The sequence below is a fragment of the Gossypium arboreum genome, chromosome 8 (genome assembly GCF_025698485.1).
Source record: "Gossypium arboreum isolate Shixiya-1 chromosome 8, ASM2569848v2, whole genome shotgun sequence".
In the NCBI taxonomy this organism is placed as follows: domain Eukaryota; kingdom Viridiplantae; phylum Streptophyta; class Magnoliopsida; order Malvales; family Malvaceae; genus Gossypium; species Gossypium arboreum.
The window spans coordinates 3,579,672-3,597,732 of NC_069077.1; the positions used below are offsets into that span (position 1 = coordinate 3,579,672).

At 31.8% G+C, this 18,061-nt stretch overlaps 2 protein-coding genes across 2 annotated transcripts; both read right to left on the reverse strand.

Annotated features, from left to right (window-relative positions):
* Positions 1–2,473: 2,473 nt before the first annotated feature.
* On the reverse strand, positions 2,474–6,307 carry LOC108468691 (protein DETOXIFICATION 21-like). The gene is made up of 9 exons (XM_017769560.2): positions 6,225–6,307; positions 4,867–5,144; positions 4,230–4,771; positions 4,053–4,139; positions 3,897–3,953; positions 3,228–3,466; positions 2,904–3,022; positions 2,733–2,819; positions 2,474–2,664 (listed from the first exon to the last, which is right to left on the reverse strand). The coding sequence occupies exons 2-9, from the start codon at positions 5,119–5,121 to the stop codon at positions 2,581–2,583; spliced, it is 1,470 nt and encodes a 489-aa protein (XP_017625049.1). The 5' UTR covers positions 5,122–5,144; positions 6,225–6,307; the 3' UTR covers positions 2,474–2,580.
* A 4,407-nt stretch (positions 6,308–10,714) lies between these two features.
* LOC108468690 (uncharacterized) lies at positions 10,715–15,142 on the reverse strand. The gene is made up of 9 exons (XM_017769559.2): positions 14,862–15,142; positions 14,387–14,803; positions 14,093–14,271; positions 13,677–13,982; positions 12,736–13,593; positions 12,404–12,600; positions 11,739–12,061; positions 11,490–11,561; positions 10,715–11,258 (listed from the first exon to the last, which is right to left on the reverse strand). The coding sequence occupies exons 1-9, from the start codon at positions 15,140–15,142 to the stop codon at positions 10,715–10,717; spliced, it is 3,177 nt and encodes a 1,058-aa protein (XP_017625048.2).
* Positions 15,143–18,061: the final 2,919 nt, after the last annotated feature.

The following is an 18,061-nucleotide window of genomic DNA, read 5'->3' on the forward strand; positions in this document are numbered from 1 at the left end:
CCCGAATATGGATCCAAAAGGGGTCAAACAAACCCTTCTCCTCGCGTCATCGACCACCGCCTGCGGTGGCACCATGGCAACGGCGGCCATGAGGGCTTTGAGACCCTAGTCGCAAGAAAGAGGGGGAGAGGATGGAAGGGCTGCGTTTTTTAAAGTTTCCTAGGGCTAAATGAGATAAAACAAAAAATGGGGCTATTTATGTGGCGAGTCCTTTGATTTTGAACCGCATTACAATGTGGTCCCGATTTGTGTTTTTCTTTTTATTTTTGCCCTATTATTCTATTTCATTTCGATTTAGTCCCGACACGGACAAATGAAACAAGCGCATAGGACTTGGGATATTGTCCCATTTCGTCCCCACAACTTCGAGCGCATATTGATTTGGTCCTCGGCAACTTTCTATCATTTGTAATTTAAACCTTTCCTTTTACTTTAATTTTAATTTAACTATTTCCCATTTTATTTCAAACTGTTTTATTACATTTTATTATATATCCAATTTTTATATATCATTGTTGTTACTAACATATAGTATTATTAACGTACTGTCATTTGCTACTATTATTATTATTATTATTATTATTTATTATTATTATTATTATTATTATTATTATTTGTTTTACTTACTATTATTATTATTATTTTTGTTTTATTGCTATTTTCACTATTGTTATTCTCCTTATTATCTTTCGTTACTATTATTATTATCATTATTACTATCTTTATTATTTTTATTTTTATTTTTGTTATCACCATTATATTACTATTATTATTATATACATATATTTTATCATTATTGACATATTGCGATTGTAATTTTATATTTCTCATTAACATATATCATGTAGTATTTAATTTAAACCGTTTTATATGTTATTCATTTTAAAATTTTTATATTATTTATTTTAAAGATCCTTTTATCTATTTATTTTAAATTTTATACATTATTCATTCAAACCCTTTTTATATTCATTATTTATAATTATTTCATTTGTTATTTTTTTAAATCGTTCTATTCACTTCAAATTTATTCATATATTATTTCATTTCATTCTTTTGGGATTAGTAATGTTGATCTCTTAAAATAGTACATTATGTGGATGTGTCTTCTCGTGCTCTAGAAATTATTTGTTAATATATTCGTGTTGTTGACATTCATTAACCTCAATTGTATTTGTCCAAACATGGACCGTTTTAATCCAAACAAATGATACACGCCGCTTAAGTATCACACTTGCTATGGTTTTAAAACAAAATTTTCTAAATAAGGCAATGTCTTGCGTTTTGGAATATCGAAGAATCGTGCCCTAACTTACGGGGTTTCGATTTTTCTCGTTAATTCTAAATAGCCAAGTATCCTTTTGAGTTTTGAAACACACATAATTCTAATTAAAATTAAAGACAAACTTGCGCTCGGGAGTTCATGGTATCGTGTCCTAACTTACGGGATGTGATACTCCGATACCTCGAGATAAGATTTTTTTGCAAATAAGGCAATATTTCGTGTTTGAAAATTTCGAAAAATTGTGCCCTATGTGTTGGGTTTCGATTTATCGTTTGACCGAACGACCAAATATCCTTTTTATAATTTCGATGCATAATTTTTGGAAATCATGAGATGATTTTGGTATCGAGGGTTTGAAATGTCGTGTCCTACATGCTGGATGTGATATTTTATTTCTTCGGAACAAGAGAATCTTAATATCCACTTCGAGTTATTCAAACATTCATAAAAAGGGATCGTATTTCAAAATTTATTTTAAATCTTTTTAATTTTCGATATTAAGACATTAATTAATCAATTAGGTACCAATTTTGGGCGTTACGATGGTGTTAATCCTTCCTCGTACGTAACCGACTCCCAAACCCGTTTTCTCAAATTCGTAGACCAAAATCGTTGTTTTAGTAAATCAAAATATTTTATTAAAATGACTAAACTTTTTGGTGATCCAATCACACCTAAACAAAAAATATTGGTGGCGACTCCCGTTTTAATTTTCACTTTCAAAACCAAAGTCGATCTCCGTTTTTTTTTTTAAAAATGGTTTCGACAATGATTATTTTATAACTTTTTATAGTTAATTGATGAAATAAAAAATTAAACATAATTGGGTGACTTGCAATATAGTTTGCACTTAAATCTTTTGAGTGATGAAGGAGAGCTTACATGAATGAGGCGATTTATGCAAGTGTCCTAGATAAATGTTTTACGTATAGGATTAGTGGTACAATCATGGAGAACCCTTTTAGGTTGTGATAAGACATGATTTTGAGATATTATAAAAAAGTGTAGCAGAATTATCATGAATTATCAAGTGGGTCCTAATATAACATTGTGATGGTGCACGGGATAGAAAGATGGTAAGAAGTGATAAAAGGAACCAAATGAATTTTGATCGATTGAGTTTGATCAAAGTAGTTATAATAGATTATGTTAATTGATTATCAATTATAAATTTTTAATATTAAATTTATCGTCTAATCTTCTATCTTATATAAATCCAACGTAAATTGTTTTAATCGATTGAATCATTCGATATTAAGTAGGTTTAACTACAAAGAAAATGAAGATTAGCCCCTTCAAACACCATTTTCTTGGTGGTTGTTTGTTTCCCTGGAATTTGGTACAAACCACTTGTTAACTCGCGATTGAGCCAAGAGAACCTGCAGATAAATGATACATATAATATCAGAGTATGTTGTTTATGAAACAAGGAAAGTTTGAAGCTTACCTGCTTGTCCCAGTCAGTTTTCCAGATGATAATAATAAGAACAAGAGCTTGAACAAATATTCCTAGCAACATGCCAACCCAAACACCCTGAAAATGAAAACTTTATGCAAATTTGAAACGCTGATAAGTTTGCTTCTTAAAATAGAAAAGATGTGGATGTGGTAAAATCACCTTGACTTCCATGTTGAAGACGTATCCGAGCACAACACCAATTGGAATGCCAATTAAATAGTAGGAGGCTATGTTAACCCATGCCACACTGCTTTGCCATCCAGCACCAATAGCAATTCCTGTCAAAAACATACGTCCCCTGTGACCAAACTAAAAATATTCCATCTCCATGCATGAATACATTCATGTTGTTCCAATTCTTCATTTTCCTTTTAAGCACTCAACAGGGAGATATGACCCTCTACGAACGAACAAACACAGGGACAATCTTAAAATAAAAATGACACTTTCCACCTGAATCAGCTGCATGTAATCTATGTTTACCAGAGAGGACAGGTTGAACACTGTCTAAAAGTATGGAGCAAGCCAACAATGGAGATAAATCCACAACTGCATTGCCCACTTCTTCGCTTTCAGTGAATACATATGCTAAACGTCCTCTAAGGCATAAGAACAACACAAATGTCACGCATCCAATGCAAAGCGATGTAAGTGTTATGATCATAATTGAGAATTTCACACTTTTGGAGCTTCCTCTTCCAAGCTCATTTGACACCCTAACACTGCAAATTTTCCAGGAAAACAAACAATATGTTAACTCCTACCAAACAAAATGCAAAAATCCATGTCTGGTTCAAGCTTTAAGATGATAATAATACTTTGGTAAAAGGACCTTTCCAGTCCCTCTCAATTTTGAAATTAACCAAATTAGTCTCTCTCAAAGAAAAATTTAGAGAAATTTAATCATTGTCAATTTTGAAAGTGAGCAACTAAGGACAATTAAAGGGCATTAACATCTTCCATTAATTGTGTGTAAATTTGATTGATATAATAAAATGTATAAACTTTGATAGACATTAACTCCGTTTAATTGTCTTTAGTTACTCATTTTTCAAAATTGATAGAGATTAAATTACATTTATTTTTTTGAAAATGATCAATTTACTCAATTTCGAAATTGAGTGGAACAGTTGATCTCTTTTTACCTAATACCTTGCTGCAGCTAAGAAACCAAGTGATATCATCATTTGCCATGCATTAATGTTTAGACTGAAAATAAGAACATATGGGTATTAGTTTTAAAACAAAAATGAACCTCGAAGTGAAATAATTTAAATCGTTTCGAAAACATTGCCCCAAAACACTTACCAAATGGCAAAAGCATCAATTGCAATCTCAGCGTTTTTCAAGTTTCCAGTTAGAAGAACCAATATTGTGTTGTACCAAAGCTCAAGACTGACAAGGACAACAAAATTCCCAACGTCAATATCTTTGTCATATATTATTCCATCAAGAACGGTTGTTTTAAGCTGACAAAAACCTTACCAAAGCATAGCACCAGATGACAAAGATAGCTTTACAACAGGCCATAGATCCTTGAAAGCTAACATTGAGAAACCCTTCCATGTATCTTTACAGCCTCCACATGTAACAAAGATAAGCTGACCTATATTCGGTATCCAATAGGCCAAAATTGTGGATAGCAAAGCTCCAATGAGCCCATACTTGAGTTTCATTGTTAAGAGCCATGAAAGACAGATGTGGGTTCCAATAGAGAATGCTGCTAAGTATGCAATAACCATATTCTTGCTCTGTGATTGTAGGAACATTTGGCAAGTAAATGATATGATCATTGAAAACATGATGAAGATGAACCAATGACCTATATAACCTGCCACTATTGCTATCTTTTCATCTTGGCCTAAAGCTATAAGAATTTTGGTTGTGAAGATAAATAAAGGAAGAAGGCAACTGGTAGTCAAAAACAAAAGTAGCCATGATCTTTGAAGGTATATCCCAAGCATATGGTATCGTTTTGCTCCAAATGCTTGTCCACACAATGTTTCCAATGCACTAACCATACCAATCTGTATAAACAAAAGTTTTCAACATTTAACACTAGTCTAAGAGCCTCACCAAGAAGTTCATTCCATTGCAATGTCAATCTGAAGGATGTACATACCAGAACACCATTGCCAAACCTAAAAAGGACAGTGCAACAAAGGGAAAAGGCAGCAAGCTCAGTAGGTCCAATGTGACCAACAAAAGCTTGACTGATTATAGTGACACCGAAGGTTGAAAACTTGGTGAAAATTGCAGGGCCGGCGACAATCCACAACTTCTTTGACTCAGTCCATAGCTTTTCTTTAAATTTCAAATCTCCATCTTCATTCTTCTTAGCTTCTATTAGCAGCTTCTGGTTGATATCTCCGCCCATTGCTTTACAACAAGTGGCAAATCCTGGGAATAAATTTTGGAAGGCTTACTAAAATATTTAAAAATTTTGGAAGTTTACTAATTAAATTTTTTGTGAAATTAATGAAAGTTTTAAAAAATTTGAGGGTGTAATTAAATTTTGCTAAAAACTTCAAGGAAGCATATGGTTTTTTTAAGCAGTAATCATTATGATTTTTATTCTTTTATCATTAATCATTAACCATATGATTTTCATGCTTTTATCAAATCTATGCTTAAGAAAACATAGAGAAAGATTGTTTCTTTTTAAACCATATCAAATATTAAGTGGAATTACCCTTTTATTATTTGAAATGCCTATTAAAAACACAGGTAAAAAACAACAAAATTAGAAATAGAACAGAATTTTTTTTTTTTAAATTCAACTTTGATGCTAAATATATAAAGCTAATGAAAAGTCATAGTTTCATCTTTCAATGTAAGAAAATGTTGTGGTAACTTCAGAATTTTTAGGAGAAAGTATTTGAAGTGTGTTTTACTAAGTAATTGATTGAATCCTTGATAATGATTGATATTGTCTTTGAGTTATGCTAGGATTTTTTCGCCAGACACTAATGAAAGCTTAAGCCTGAGACAGGGTTCACAAAGTGGAACCACCTCGTTAAATCGAATCATACGTGATATATGGAACACCTATTGAGGGGACGTGCACATCTCGCATTCGATAGGGTTCAAACTCCCGACTGAGAGCATATAGATCATTATGGGGGAGGTATGATGCCACTTGGCCCATAATGACCTATATTCCTTAAGCTGGGGGTTTGAATCTTATGAAGTGCAAGACGCACACATTCTTTCGGTAAGTAGTACGTACATCACACATAACTTGATCTAACAAGGTTTTCCGCTCTAAAAACTAGGCTTGGGTTTTCATTAAAGCCTAAAGACAAAATTCCAATATGACCTAAAGATAATATTAATCATTATTGAAGATTTAATTGATTACACGACATATGACACTTCAAAAAACTCTTGAAAGAGTTGGAAGTTTTTAGGAGTGAGAACACCAAAATCAGGTTTAAAAGTAAAATAAATTTAAAGATAAAAACACATCTTAAAACTTACAGGGAATTCCAAGCAAACAGGGAGAGGCAGCTGGGATTGGAAAATGAAGACTAATTCATGTTTATCTTCTATTCTATTTTGTTAGAATTGTTTTTTTTTTCTAAACATCAATAATCATTTCTTTTTGCTCATCCACATCAGCAAAATCCATAAAAGTAATTAAAAATTTGAATAAATAAAAATAATAAGCCAAAAAGGTAACAGTTGACTCCATTGAATCTGATAAGTGACAAATTGTTAAAAATTATGTATGATATTTATTTATTCTATAATTAAATTATTGATTAAGTTAGTGCAATTAATAATTTAAAAATATATATTACGATAAGGTGTTTTTCAAAATAAACTCACAAATATCAAATAAATAATAGATAGATAAAAATGATTTTAAGAATATTTGCAATAAACAACATACAACAAAATTATATAAAAAACTTGTATTATATTACTTTATCAAAATTAAAATAATATTTCATCTTTATCGGTGAATATGATCCGATATTGCATCTTCAAAGAATTATTTCTTTTCTTTTATATATAATTCTAACTTATTGATGCTAACAATTTTCAATTATTTTCTTACTAGTTGATCAAATATGTCTAACTACAGGAGGTTATTTATAAAGCTAAACTTAAATTTTAATTTATATATAACTCTAATATTAATTAAGTGATGATTAAGATGCTTAAAATTCTATTAAAGTAAAAACTCCATTTTACATCAATAAAATTAGCACAGTTCGATGTCAAATGTTTATTAACTAATAATTGGTAATTGTAATTGTAATTGTAATTGTAATTGTAATTATACTTATAATAATCATCATAACTTTTTCCTATATTTTACACTTAGAGTTTTATTCAAGTAATAACTTTATTTTAAAATTAGCATAACTTGTGATTATCACAACTTCTATTAAAATTATAGTTATTTTTAAATGTATAGTTATCACAACTTCTATTTTACTTCAACTTTTTAACTAATAATTCTAAATTAAATATTATAATTATTTTTAAATATGATTTCAATTCAAAAGTTTTTCCAAGCTCGTACTTTTATATAGATTATAAACTAGTTACATCCGTTGCATATGATTTTAAGCGTTTAATTTTTAATTAATTTTTAAATAACGTATTTTTAATCATTGTTACCTACTGTTGATAATGATAACTCCTCTTACTTTTTAAATAATATAAAATTTTGGAACTATATAAGAAACTAAACTATAATAAAAAAGATAGGCAAAAGAACATGCAACAATTATAATAATAGTTCAAGATAAATATGAAAGATATTTAAACTAAATTAATCATCACATTTAATAATAGTGATTAAAAATGGTTTTAAGAGTGCTTGTTTCACAAAATTATAAACTTTTAAAAATAATATCATAATATTATATTTCCCATCATCAATAAAAATAATCTTCGACCACTCTCCGCCGCCATTATTGTATGAATATGATTCAATATTACCTTTTCGAAAAACCATTACTTTAATTCTCCATTCTTTTTTTTATAATTTATCTTATTAATGCTGAACATCTCCAATTTGTTTACCAATAATTTTTCTTAGATACTACTTGATTGAATTTGCCTAAGTACTGAATGTTATTTATAAAGCTAACTTAAAATTTAATTGGTATATAACTCTAATATTAATTAACTGATAATTAAGATGTTTAGAACTCTATTCAAGTAATTACTTTATGAATAAAATTAGCACACCTTTTTTAAAAAATTAACACAACCTTTTTACGTAATTTTTAACTAGTAATTTAAATTAAATTATAATTATAATTATCACAACATTTTTTTATATTTTATGCTTAAAGATTTATTCAAGTAATAATTCTATTTTAAAATTAACACAATTTTTAACTAATAATTCTAAGAAAATTATAAATATTGTTAAAGTTAATTTAGTAATATGATGAAAAATAAAGGATATTCTCGTCAGTTTAAAAATTTTACAAACTTCTTCTTCTTTTTTTTGCAATAAAAAACTGATATTCTATTAAAACACAGGCCCGAGGTAAAAGTCCAACTACAGAAAATAAAGAAAACAGAAACGATAAAACTTTAAACAGCACAAAAGCACACAGGAAACCCAAAACCATGGAAAAATAAAGAAACATCCAAACACGTAAGCCACTATTAAAACCAACCACTAAAAACCCACCTCGCACCAGAAGCGAAGCGCCATCAGAATATCAGTCGAAATGGCTTCCTTTAACCACACAGATAATTCTCAAAAATAATCAGTCAAAAGCTTCTTTGAAAACCCACCCATGGAGAAACTGCAATACCCCATACCCGTACCTGAGATCCGGAATAGGATACGAGGCATTACCGAAATTTTCAGAATAATTTCAATTAATTTATATTATTTAGTATTCATTTTCATGTTTCATGTAACATCCTTTTCATATATTCAATTCAAAATATCATATAAAATACGATACAATACTTAAATTTTCATATTTACATGCTCATTCAGGGTATCCGAACCTACCTGACTAAATTGCAGAAATACCAAGATTTAGGGGCATATTGGTAATTTACCATTTTCCCAAATTTCACCCAATCTTAAATTGATAATTTCATTCAATTTATTAATTTAGATAATAAAACAATTTATTCCCTTCAATTTAGTCATTTTTGACATTTTTACAAAATTACCCCCTAAAGTTTTACTTTTATTCAATTTAGTCCATGAGCTTAATACATGCAAATTAGCCATGCTAACTGAATATTCATATATATTTTTCCTCCTCCTCCTCTCCATTCCACATCCTTAATGTATATAACATTCTTGTAAGTACGATTTCACAATTTACTTATTAATGCTCACATCAATCTGTTCACACGAGTCATAGTCACTCAATTATTTATAATTCGAGTTACAGAGATCAAAATTAAGATCTGTAAATTTTCCCTAAAACTAGACTCACATATAATTCCAGCATAAAATTTTAAGAATTTTTGGTTTAGCCAATTAGTACAGTTTATTCATTTAAGTTTCCCCTGTTTCACTATCCAACAGTTCTGACCTCTCTTCACTAAAAATTAATTATATCACAGTACAAAACTCGGATAATGTTCCCATTAATTTATATTGAAAATAGACTCATTAAGGATTCTAAGCATATAAATTTGAGACTCTAATTAATTTTCTCCAATTTTTGGTGATTTTCCAAAGTCAAAACAGGGGAACCCGAATTCATTCTAACCTTGTCTCACAAAATTTATTATATCTCATAATTTACAAATCCATTGCTTACATTGTTTCTTCTATGAAAAACTAGACTCAATAAGCTTTAATTTCATATTTTATTCATCTTCTAATTCGATTTCTAAAATTTATGGTGATTTTTCAAAGTTAGTATACTTCTGCTGTCCAATATTGTTTTAGTTCAAGATGTTTATTACCATTTTTCCTCTAAATTTCAAAGGTCATACAATTCAGTCCTTGCTCAATTAGCCCATCTATTAAGCTAATTTTTCTCAATTAACATTTTATTCCATCATTCTAAACTATTACACAATCTTTGAAAATCAGAATTTTAACACTAAACCTTAATTCACAACTTTTTCACAATTAGGTCCTAAAATCAATTTCTATTGAAATTACTTGATAAAATCATCAAACAACAAAATCAAAGCTTCAAATTCATTTTATTTCATCATAAACAGCTAACACTTATCAATGATAGCTTTTAATTTTGTTCATAAAATCAAAAACTAATGAATTAAACACTTGGACCTAATTGTAAAAGTCACAAAAACATAAAAATCTCAAAGAAAAGGGTAAGAATTGAACTCACATATGTCAAAGTATGAAAAACCAGCAGCTTTCAGACCTCCCATGGCTTTTTTTCTGAAGAAAAATGATGATATCTCTAGATTTTTCAAATTTGTCTTGTTTTATATGTTTAATTTGCAAGATTTCCCATTTTGCCCTTGTTTCTCCTTGTCTTTTTTGCTGATTTTCTTGCCCAACCGTCCAGCCCATACAATTTGGGTCCAATTTCCTTTTAAATCCCTCCTTTTTAATCACTTAAACTATTTAATCACAATTTAATAAATTTCGCATTATTTTCAATTTAGTTCTTTTTAATTAATTGACTAACCAAACGTTAAAATTTTCTAACGAAACTTTAATACTAACTTAATAACACTCCATAAATATTTATAAAAATATTTATGGCTCGGTTTATAAATCCGAGGTCTCGATACCTCATTTTCAACCAAATTTACTTGATTAATTCTTTTAAAATCGCAAAATTCACTAATTAAAAATAATTCTTTTAAGTTCGCGCTTGGCCTATAACTATTATTTGTTAAAATTTCTAAACTTACTCGTCGGATTTAGTGATCTCGAATCACTGTTTCCGACACCACTGAAAAATTTGGTTGTTATAGAAACTGCAGCACGTTCTCCTTCTTTAAAGAATGCCCGAAACCCCTTAACCTTGCTGAACCCAGGCTTACCAATCCTTCTCCATAACTTTTCGAACCGAATCAGGAGGTTCATGAAACCAGCAACTTGCAATTTGTCGTCGACGACCTTCCAAAGCCAGGGTATACGCTACACAATTAAGCATCCTCAGCACAAAAAAGTACGAAACATTTACAAACTGTTGCCTCAGAACTCTGATATTGTTGATAATAGGTCTAAGTATCAATCTATCCTCCTCCTTAGAGTTCAATTTCTTAATAGTAGTCAGGGAGTCACCCTCCAACAGAATCCTTGTCCAACCTAACTCCACCGCAAAAAGCAAAGCCCTCTCACATACTCTCGCTTCCGCTACCACCGCGTCTAGCACATCTCCATAAGGGTAAGTACACGCACCCATAAATTGCCCTTCATTATTTGTTGCAAGGACTGCTACAAAGGAAAATCCAGATTCTTTAATGAATGACGCATAGAAGTTTAATTTAAGCATCCCACTGTCAAGGGGACGCCAAAGCTGTTTCCTCATAGGAATAGAAGGAGACTTCAGTCTAGTCTGGTTAGATTGTAATTCCTGGCTATATCCACGAATAAAACCCACGAGATCCTATTTTGAGTACTGAATTCCTTCATATATCAGTTTATTTCTTCTATGCCAAAGGGCCCATAAGGAAATAATAATAATTTGTCTCATGCAATCATCCCCCTCGATGAACTTCTTAATTAAATTATCTTTACCATGCGAGGTGAGATCATTCAAATCAAAGCTGACCTTGAGGGAGACTCATAACTGCTGTAACACTTCACACTTCCAAAGGAGATGATCAGAATCCTCCGGGGTTTCCTTACAAAGAAGGCAAGCCACATCTACTGAAAGGCGCCTAAGAAAAAGGTTAACCAAATATGGTACATGATTATTAAGAAGTCTCCATGCATGGATTTTAATTTTATTGGGAACCTGTAACTCTCAAAGAAGTTTGTAGAAGTCTTTGTAATTACTATCAATGCATCTAATAGAACTATTAGTCTTTAGTTGCTCTGTAATCAAAACCCTGTACCCGCTCTTCACTGAGTAAGTCCCAGATCCCTCGAATTTCCAGACCAATAAATCATGAGAGCTTTGACAACCAAGAAGGATTGAGAGAATTCGCCTTGCTTGGTCTTCATCAAACAGACTTCGAATTACCTCCTTTCTCCAGGTACTAGACTCGAAATCGATCAACTGGTTCACAGTAGTCCATGAGGTATTAATAGATTGTACTGATAATCTATTATTTTCATGACCAGGCAACCAGGGGTCATTCCAGATGTTCACACTGTTACCATTACCAATTTGCCAGACCAGTCCATCAATAATCAAATCCCAAGCACTACAGATGCTCTTTCAGGTAAAAGAGGAGTAAGTACCCACTTTAGCCGAAAAAATATCTATTGAAGGAAAATAACGGGCTTTTAAAACCCTCGATAAAAGACAATCGGGCTTAGAAAAAATGCGCCAAACTTGTTTAGCTAACAAGGCACGATTGAACAAAAATAAATCACGAAAGCCCAATCCACCAACACATTTAAGTTTGCATAAAACCTTCTAATTGCTCCAATGGATTCCTTTAGCCGATTTGTTGTTAGACCACCAGAATTTGTTTAAAATGCCCTCCAACTTTCGACAAAGAAGTTTAGGTAAAGCAAAACACTGCATAATATAGACTGGAATAGCTTGTAATACTGATTTTCTAAAAACTTCCTTACCTCCCGTAGATAGATAGCGCAAACTCCATCCCTTGATTCTTTTCCTGAAGCGGTCCACAAAATGAGCAAAAGCCCACTTCTTCTTCCTACCAATCATCATAGGCAACCCAAGATAATTCTCTGGATTTGTAGCCACTCGGACTCCCAAAATTCCAGTCACCAACTCTCTAGTCCCTGGTTCCACGTTAGCTCCAAAATATATAAGAGATTTATCAAAATTTACCCTTTGTCCTGAAGCCAGTTCATACTCCGTAATAAGCTATTGCATTGTATTAGCTCCCTCTATCGAAGCCTCTCCAAACAGAATACAGTCATCAGCAAAAAACAGATGGTTAATCAACAACCTTTCCCTTCCTATAGAAGCTCCCTTCAACCATTTTTCCTGCATAGCATTTTGAAGAAGTATAGAGAACCCCTCTGCACAAAATAGAAACAAATAAGGACTTAGAGGATCCCCTTGCCTCAAACCTCTCGAAAGGGAAAACCATTTGCCATGTTCCCCATTTATCCCAACCGAATAAGAAACTGAGCAAACACACCTCATAATGAGAACAACCCAGTCAGGATGAAAACCCAATCGGCTCATCATACCTGCCAAAAAATCCCACTCGACTCGGTCATATGCTTTACTCATATCGAGTTTAAGCGTAAAATTTCCTTTTCGGCCTTTTTTCTTCATTTTGAGAGAATGTAAAATCTCATATGCAATAAGCACATTATCTGAAATATGTCTCCCTTGAATAAAAGCCCCTTGGGATTCACTAACACACACCTCTAAGAAAGGACTCATACAATCAACTAGAACTTTTGCAATAATTTTATAAATGACGTTACAGAGACTAATGGGTCTAAATTGAGCAAGGTTTTTTGGTTTCTCCACTTTTGAAATTAACACAATGTGGGATTTATTAATATCCTCCATCCCTATCTCCCCTTTTAAGATTGATAAACAGTACCGAAATACTTTAGGACCAACAATGTGCCAGTAATTTTGGAAAAAGATTGATGAAAACGCATCAACACCTGGCGCTTTTAAAGGCGGCATAGACCTAATAGCATACATGATATTATCCTCCGTAAACGGCCTTAGTAACTCTTCATTCATTTCACTTGATATTCTCTTATCAACCAAATCCAACAAACGAACATCATCCCCAGGACTTAAGGCTGTAAATAAATGCTTAATTCAAAATACCTCGAAGCATGCTGAAGCATTTCCTCATTCATTAATACTCGACTTCCATCCTCACATTCCAACTCCAAAATTCGATTACAATAAAACCTCTGAACAGTGGCTTTGTGAAAGAAACTGGTATTTCGATCACCATGTTTCAACCAATTTGCCCAGGCTTGTTGTTCCCAAAAAATCTCTTCCTTGTCAATCTCCAAATTAAGGTCAAGTTGAACTTCCATAATTTCTTTTAAAACTTCATCGGAAGGGTCCATGCCATAAAGCTCTTGGAGACATTTCTCTATATCCGACAGCGAGCAACCTTGCTCTCTATTTTTTAACTTGCTCCAATGTTGTAACTGTTGTCCCACGAACTGGAGTTTATCTAGATACTTCCATCAAAGCTATTCCAATTCGAAAGTACCACCTCTTCAAAGTTCTATTCTAAGCACCACCTAGCCTCAAAATGAAAAATTCTGGGCATAGATTGTTGACCTTCATGATCACAACCATAAGTATCCAATAGAATCGGACAATAATCCGAGAACGAATGACTTAAATGCTCCAACTGGTAATAAGGAAAAAGAGACATCCATTCAAGTGATGCGACTCCTCTGTCAAGACTTTCTCTAATGTTCGTCGATAAAAATCTCCCACGCTTCCACGTGAACCACCTTCCAACAAACCCCACATCAACACATCTCGAAATTCAGACATTTGACGATCTGATCTAAGCCTGCCCCCTTTTTTTCATAAGAGTGCATGATTTCATTGAAGTCTCCTACAAACCAAGGAAGCTTATAGTCATTGCCCAACCTTCGGAGTAATTCCCAAGACTGACCTCGGTTCCTTTCCTCAGGATTTCTATAAAACCTGATAAAACGCCAAACCTCTCCACACTCCGCATCCTGCACCTTAACAACAATATGAAAAGAAGAATAACTTTTAAGCCTAACAAGCTCATTTCCTTTCCAACCAAGAGATAAACCCCATTTAGAACCAATCACATCAATATCAATGCCATTTACAAAACCACACTTCAAACGTACTTTTTCCATTCGCTTTGAATTTAATTTTGTCTCCATAAGAAACAAAATTCGGGGATTAATGGCTCGAATTTTGTTTTTGAGCCTACTAACCGTTCGAGGTCTCCCCAAACCACGAACATTCCAACTTAGGACCTTCATTGCGACCGGCCGCTTTGCCCTGCAGAGCCAGCCAATAAAACATTTGAATCTTCTTCATAAATGCTAGTCACAATTGCCGCGGCCCCCATAGCCTTTGTCTTTTCTTTCCTTCCATAGCTGTAAGAGGATCATTTTCCTCAGCTAAAGTCAATTCCATGGGCCCACTAGAATTAAAGGCATCATCTTGCACCATGATACTCATATTGCAGAGATTAACATCCTCATTAAAGGAAAGATTATGACCAGATTCCTTAGCAATTGACTGGAAGTTTAACGAAGGAAAATTCAAAATTCCCCTTAAATTACGCCCAGGATCAAGAGCATCTCCCGAATTATGATCTTTGGGATTTCTTACCATAACCTCCTTACCGCACACAGAACCATCCGCATCCCATAACCACCTACTCGTCGTAGAATTTCGTCGTCTCACAACCGTTCGTAACGAGATATCCCACCCAAATACAATTTTAGCTGGGTCAATGCGGATACGAAACGGACAAAAACTTTCTCAATGGCCTAATCTACCGTAGATAAAACAAAACAAACTCAGTTTTTCATACTGAAAACGAGCATATAGAGTATTATAGATAACATAAACATATCAACGTTATACTATTTTGGTTTTTTTTTCATTGAAATGTATTTGCATATGATATCTCTATACACTTTTCTTTTCTTTTTTAAGTTTCACAAGTACAATTAGAGTATAATTACAAGTATAATATATATACAAATATATGTTGGACCAGCTATAGTGTAGAATTCAATCACTATAATACATAGTGGACAAAGAACTAGACAAAAGCTAGACTAATTCAGAAAAAATTAGATAAAACTCACACAAGACATACATACATAGTGGGAGAGACCCACACATCACAATTATGGATGGTGAGATTTAAACTCAAGCCTACAAGGTCCAAAGTCTCAACCTTTGCCAACAGTGCCAAGGTCTCATTGGCACTTTATCTATACATTTGTATACATCTATACCTATTATTAATCTTAAGACAATTGCTATAAGTAAGCTAAGTGCTGGAAGAAGCGATTAGGAAGGTTGGCACATTTTCAAGCACGGCAAAACAATGAACAAAAATCGGATACACAAATATTATTTATGCAGTTTGGTTTCCCTATATCTGTAAAGCTTAGCTCAGTGAGAACTATCCACTATCTTCAACACTTACAACAAGTGAATCTAAATTTATCACACATTAGTGACAATTTCCTCACTTTTGTCTCCTAGAACACTGGTACTTTCACCACTAAATTCACCCTAGTGAACATAGCTTGTATTACCACAGTACGAGTTTTACAATCAAATACACTATCATAAGTAATGTTCCTCACTTGAGCAGATCAAGTACTCTCAATTCTAAGTATAATAACCTATACAAGTCTTAATTAAATATAGATTTCAAGACTTGCTAACCTAATGATTATATACATATATATATATATAAACAACAATGAGTTTAAAATTTGATTGAAATGTTAATGTGGAATTTTTATTGGTTTAATAATAAATCTAGCCTTCTAATATTTACATATTCTATCAATTTAATCCTAAATATATAAAGTTCAACAAAGTTAGCCCTCAAAATTTGTCATTTTAGTTCAAATTCTAAAAATTCAATAAATTTAGCTCTTAACATTTACAAAATGACAAATTTTTATTTTTAAAAACTTCGTAATTTTGTTTTAAAAAAACCAACCCCCAAACTTGAATAATTTTTTTAAAAAAATAATTATCTAATCTCTTAGCTTTAACATAAGGCTTCAACTTTGGGTTAACCCAAAACAAGGTAAGACCTAGAAAGTAAGTATAATAGAATTTTTCTAAAACTTCAATAAATGTAGTTCTCAACATTTACAATTTTACAAATTTTTTTTTTAAATTTTTAATAACTTTGTAAACTTTTAAAAAACCAACACTCGAACTTAAATAATAGTTTCAAAACGAGACTTCAACTTTGGGTTAACCCCAAAACAAGGTGAGACCAAAAAGTAAGTAATAATAAATGCTATTGATTCCCCATCTTTTGGGCCAAACACACAAATTTGAAGGCTTTTTTTATAAAAATAACCTAAATAATTTAATTAATTATCAAAATGACCCACATTTTTAATTAAGTACAAGAATGACCTGAAATCTACAGTAAAAGTTGGTAGAGCCAAATGATTTGGCGCTACCAACATGCCACATCAGCATGGAGCAAAAAAAAATTAATTTTTTGGTGGAGCCATGTAGAATGGCGCCACCTGTATAAATACCAGGAAAATATTGAAATTTCTAAAAATATGGGGGGACTTAAAAAAATTAACCATTTTCTGGTGGAGCCAATTAATATGGCACCACCAGATTCCCTACTGGTCATGTCAGTTTCCTTTTTTTTTATTTACTTTTTTTACTTTTTGACTTTATTTTTTATGTTTTGTTTTTATGTTTATTTATTTATTTATTTTATTTGTTTATTATTATTAAATTTAAACAATTTAGAATATTTTATTAATATATATATTTTTAAAATTTTAAATATATATTTTGAAATTATTTTAAAATTTTAAATATTATTTTTTAATATTAAATATATTTTTAATAATATAAAATATTTAAATATTTTAAACTTTCAATTTTGTTATTAGTTTTATAATATTTTAAATATTATTTAATTTATTTTATAATATTTTAAATTATGATTTAATTTGTTAGTTTTATAATTTGTTTTAATTTGTTATTAACCATTCTCTAGTGGAGTCAATTAAATTGGCGCCACCAGATTCCCTGAATACTCAAAGTTTTATATCTGAAGCAAGTTTTCAAGAAATTGCTCGAGTTTTAGCAAAAGCGCTCTCGTGGTCGTGTCGATTGGTTGAAAAGCCTAAAAGAAAACGTTGTGTTTGGGGTATGATACCCCTTGATGCGGATTCAAAGGATTAGTGCACCGTCACGGCAACATAACAACATTCTTTTGGAAACAAAAAAAAAAAAAAAATTTCTTCGGGGGAGAAATGAGAGATATTTTCTTCCACCACCGAGAATTATTTGACTCTTGCATTTCAAACAATTTACATGATACATCAGGCCGCTCTTTTATAGGTATAGAATTTAATGATTCTTAAGATAATTTGTTGTGGTCATTTGAGTTGTTAATTTGTTAATAGTAATAAAGAGAATAACGAATAGAAAGTAATGGCTTGGCTCGTAGATAAACTACCAATCCCCGGTAGAAGAGAAGGTTCCATTGGAACTATTATTTACACTGCCGTTACTTTG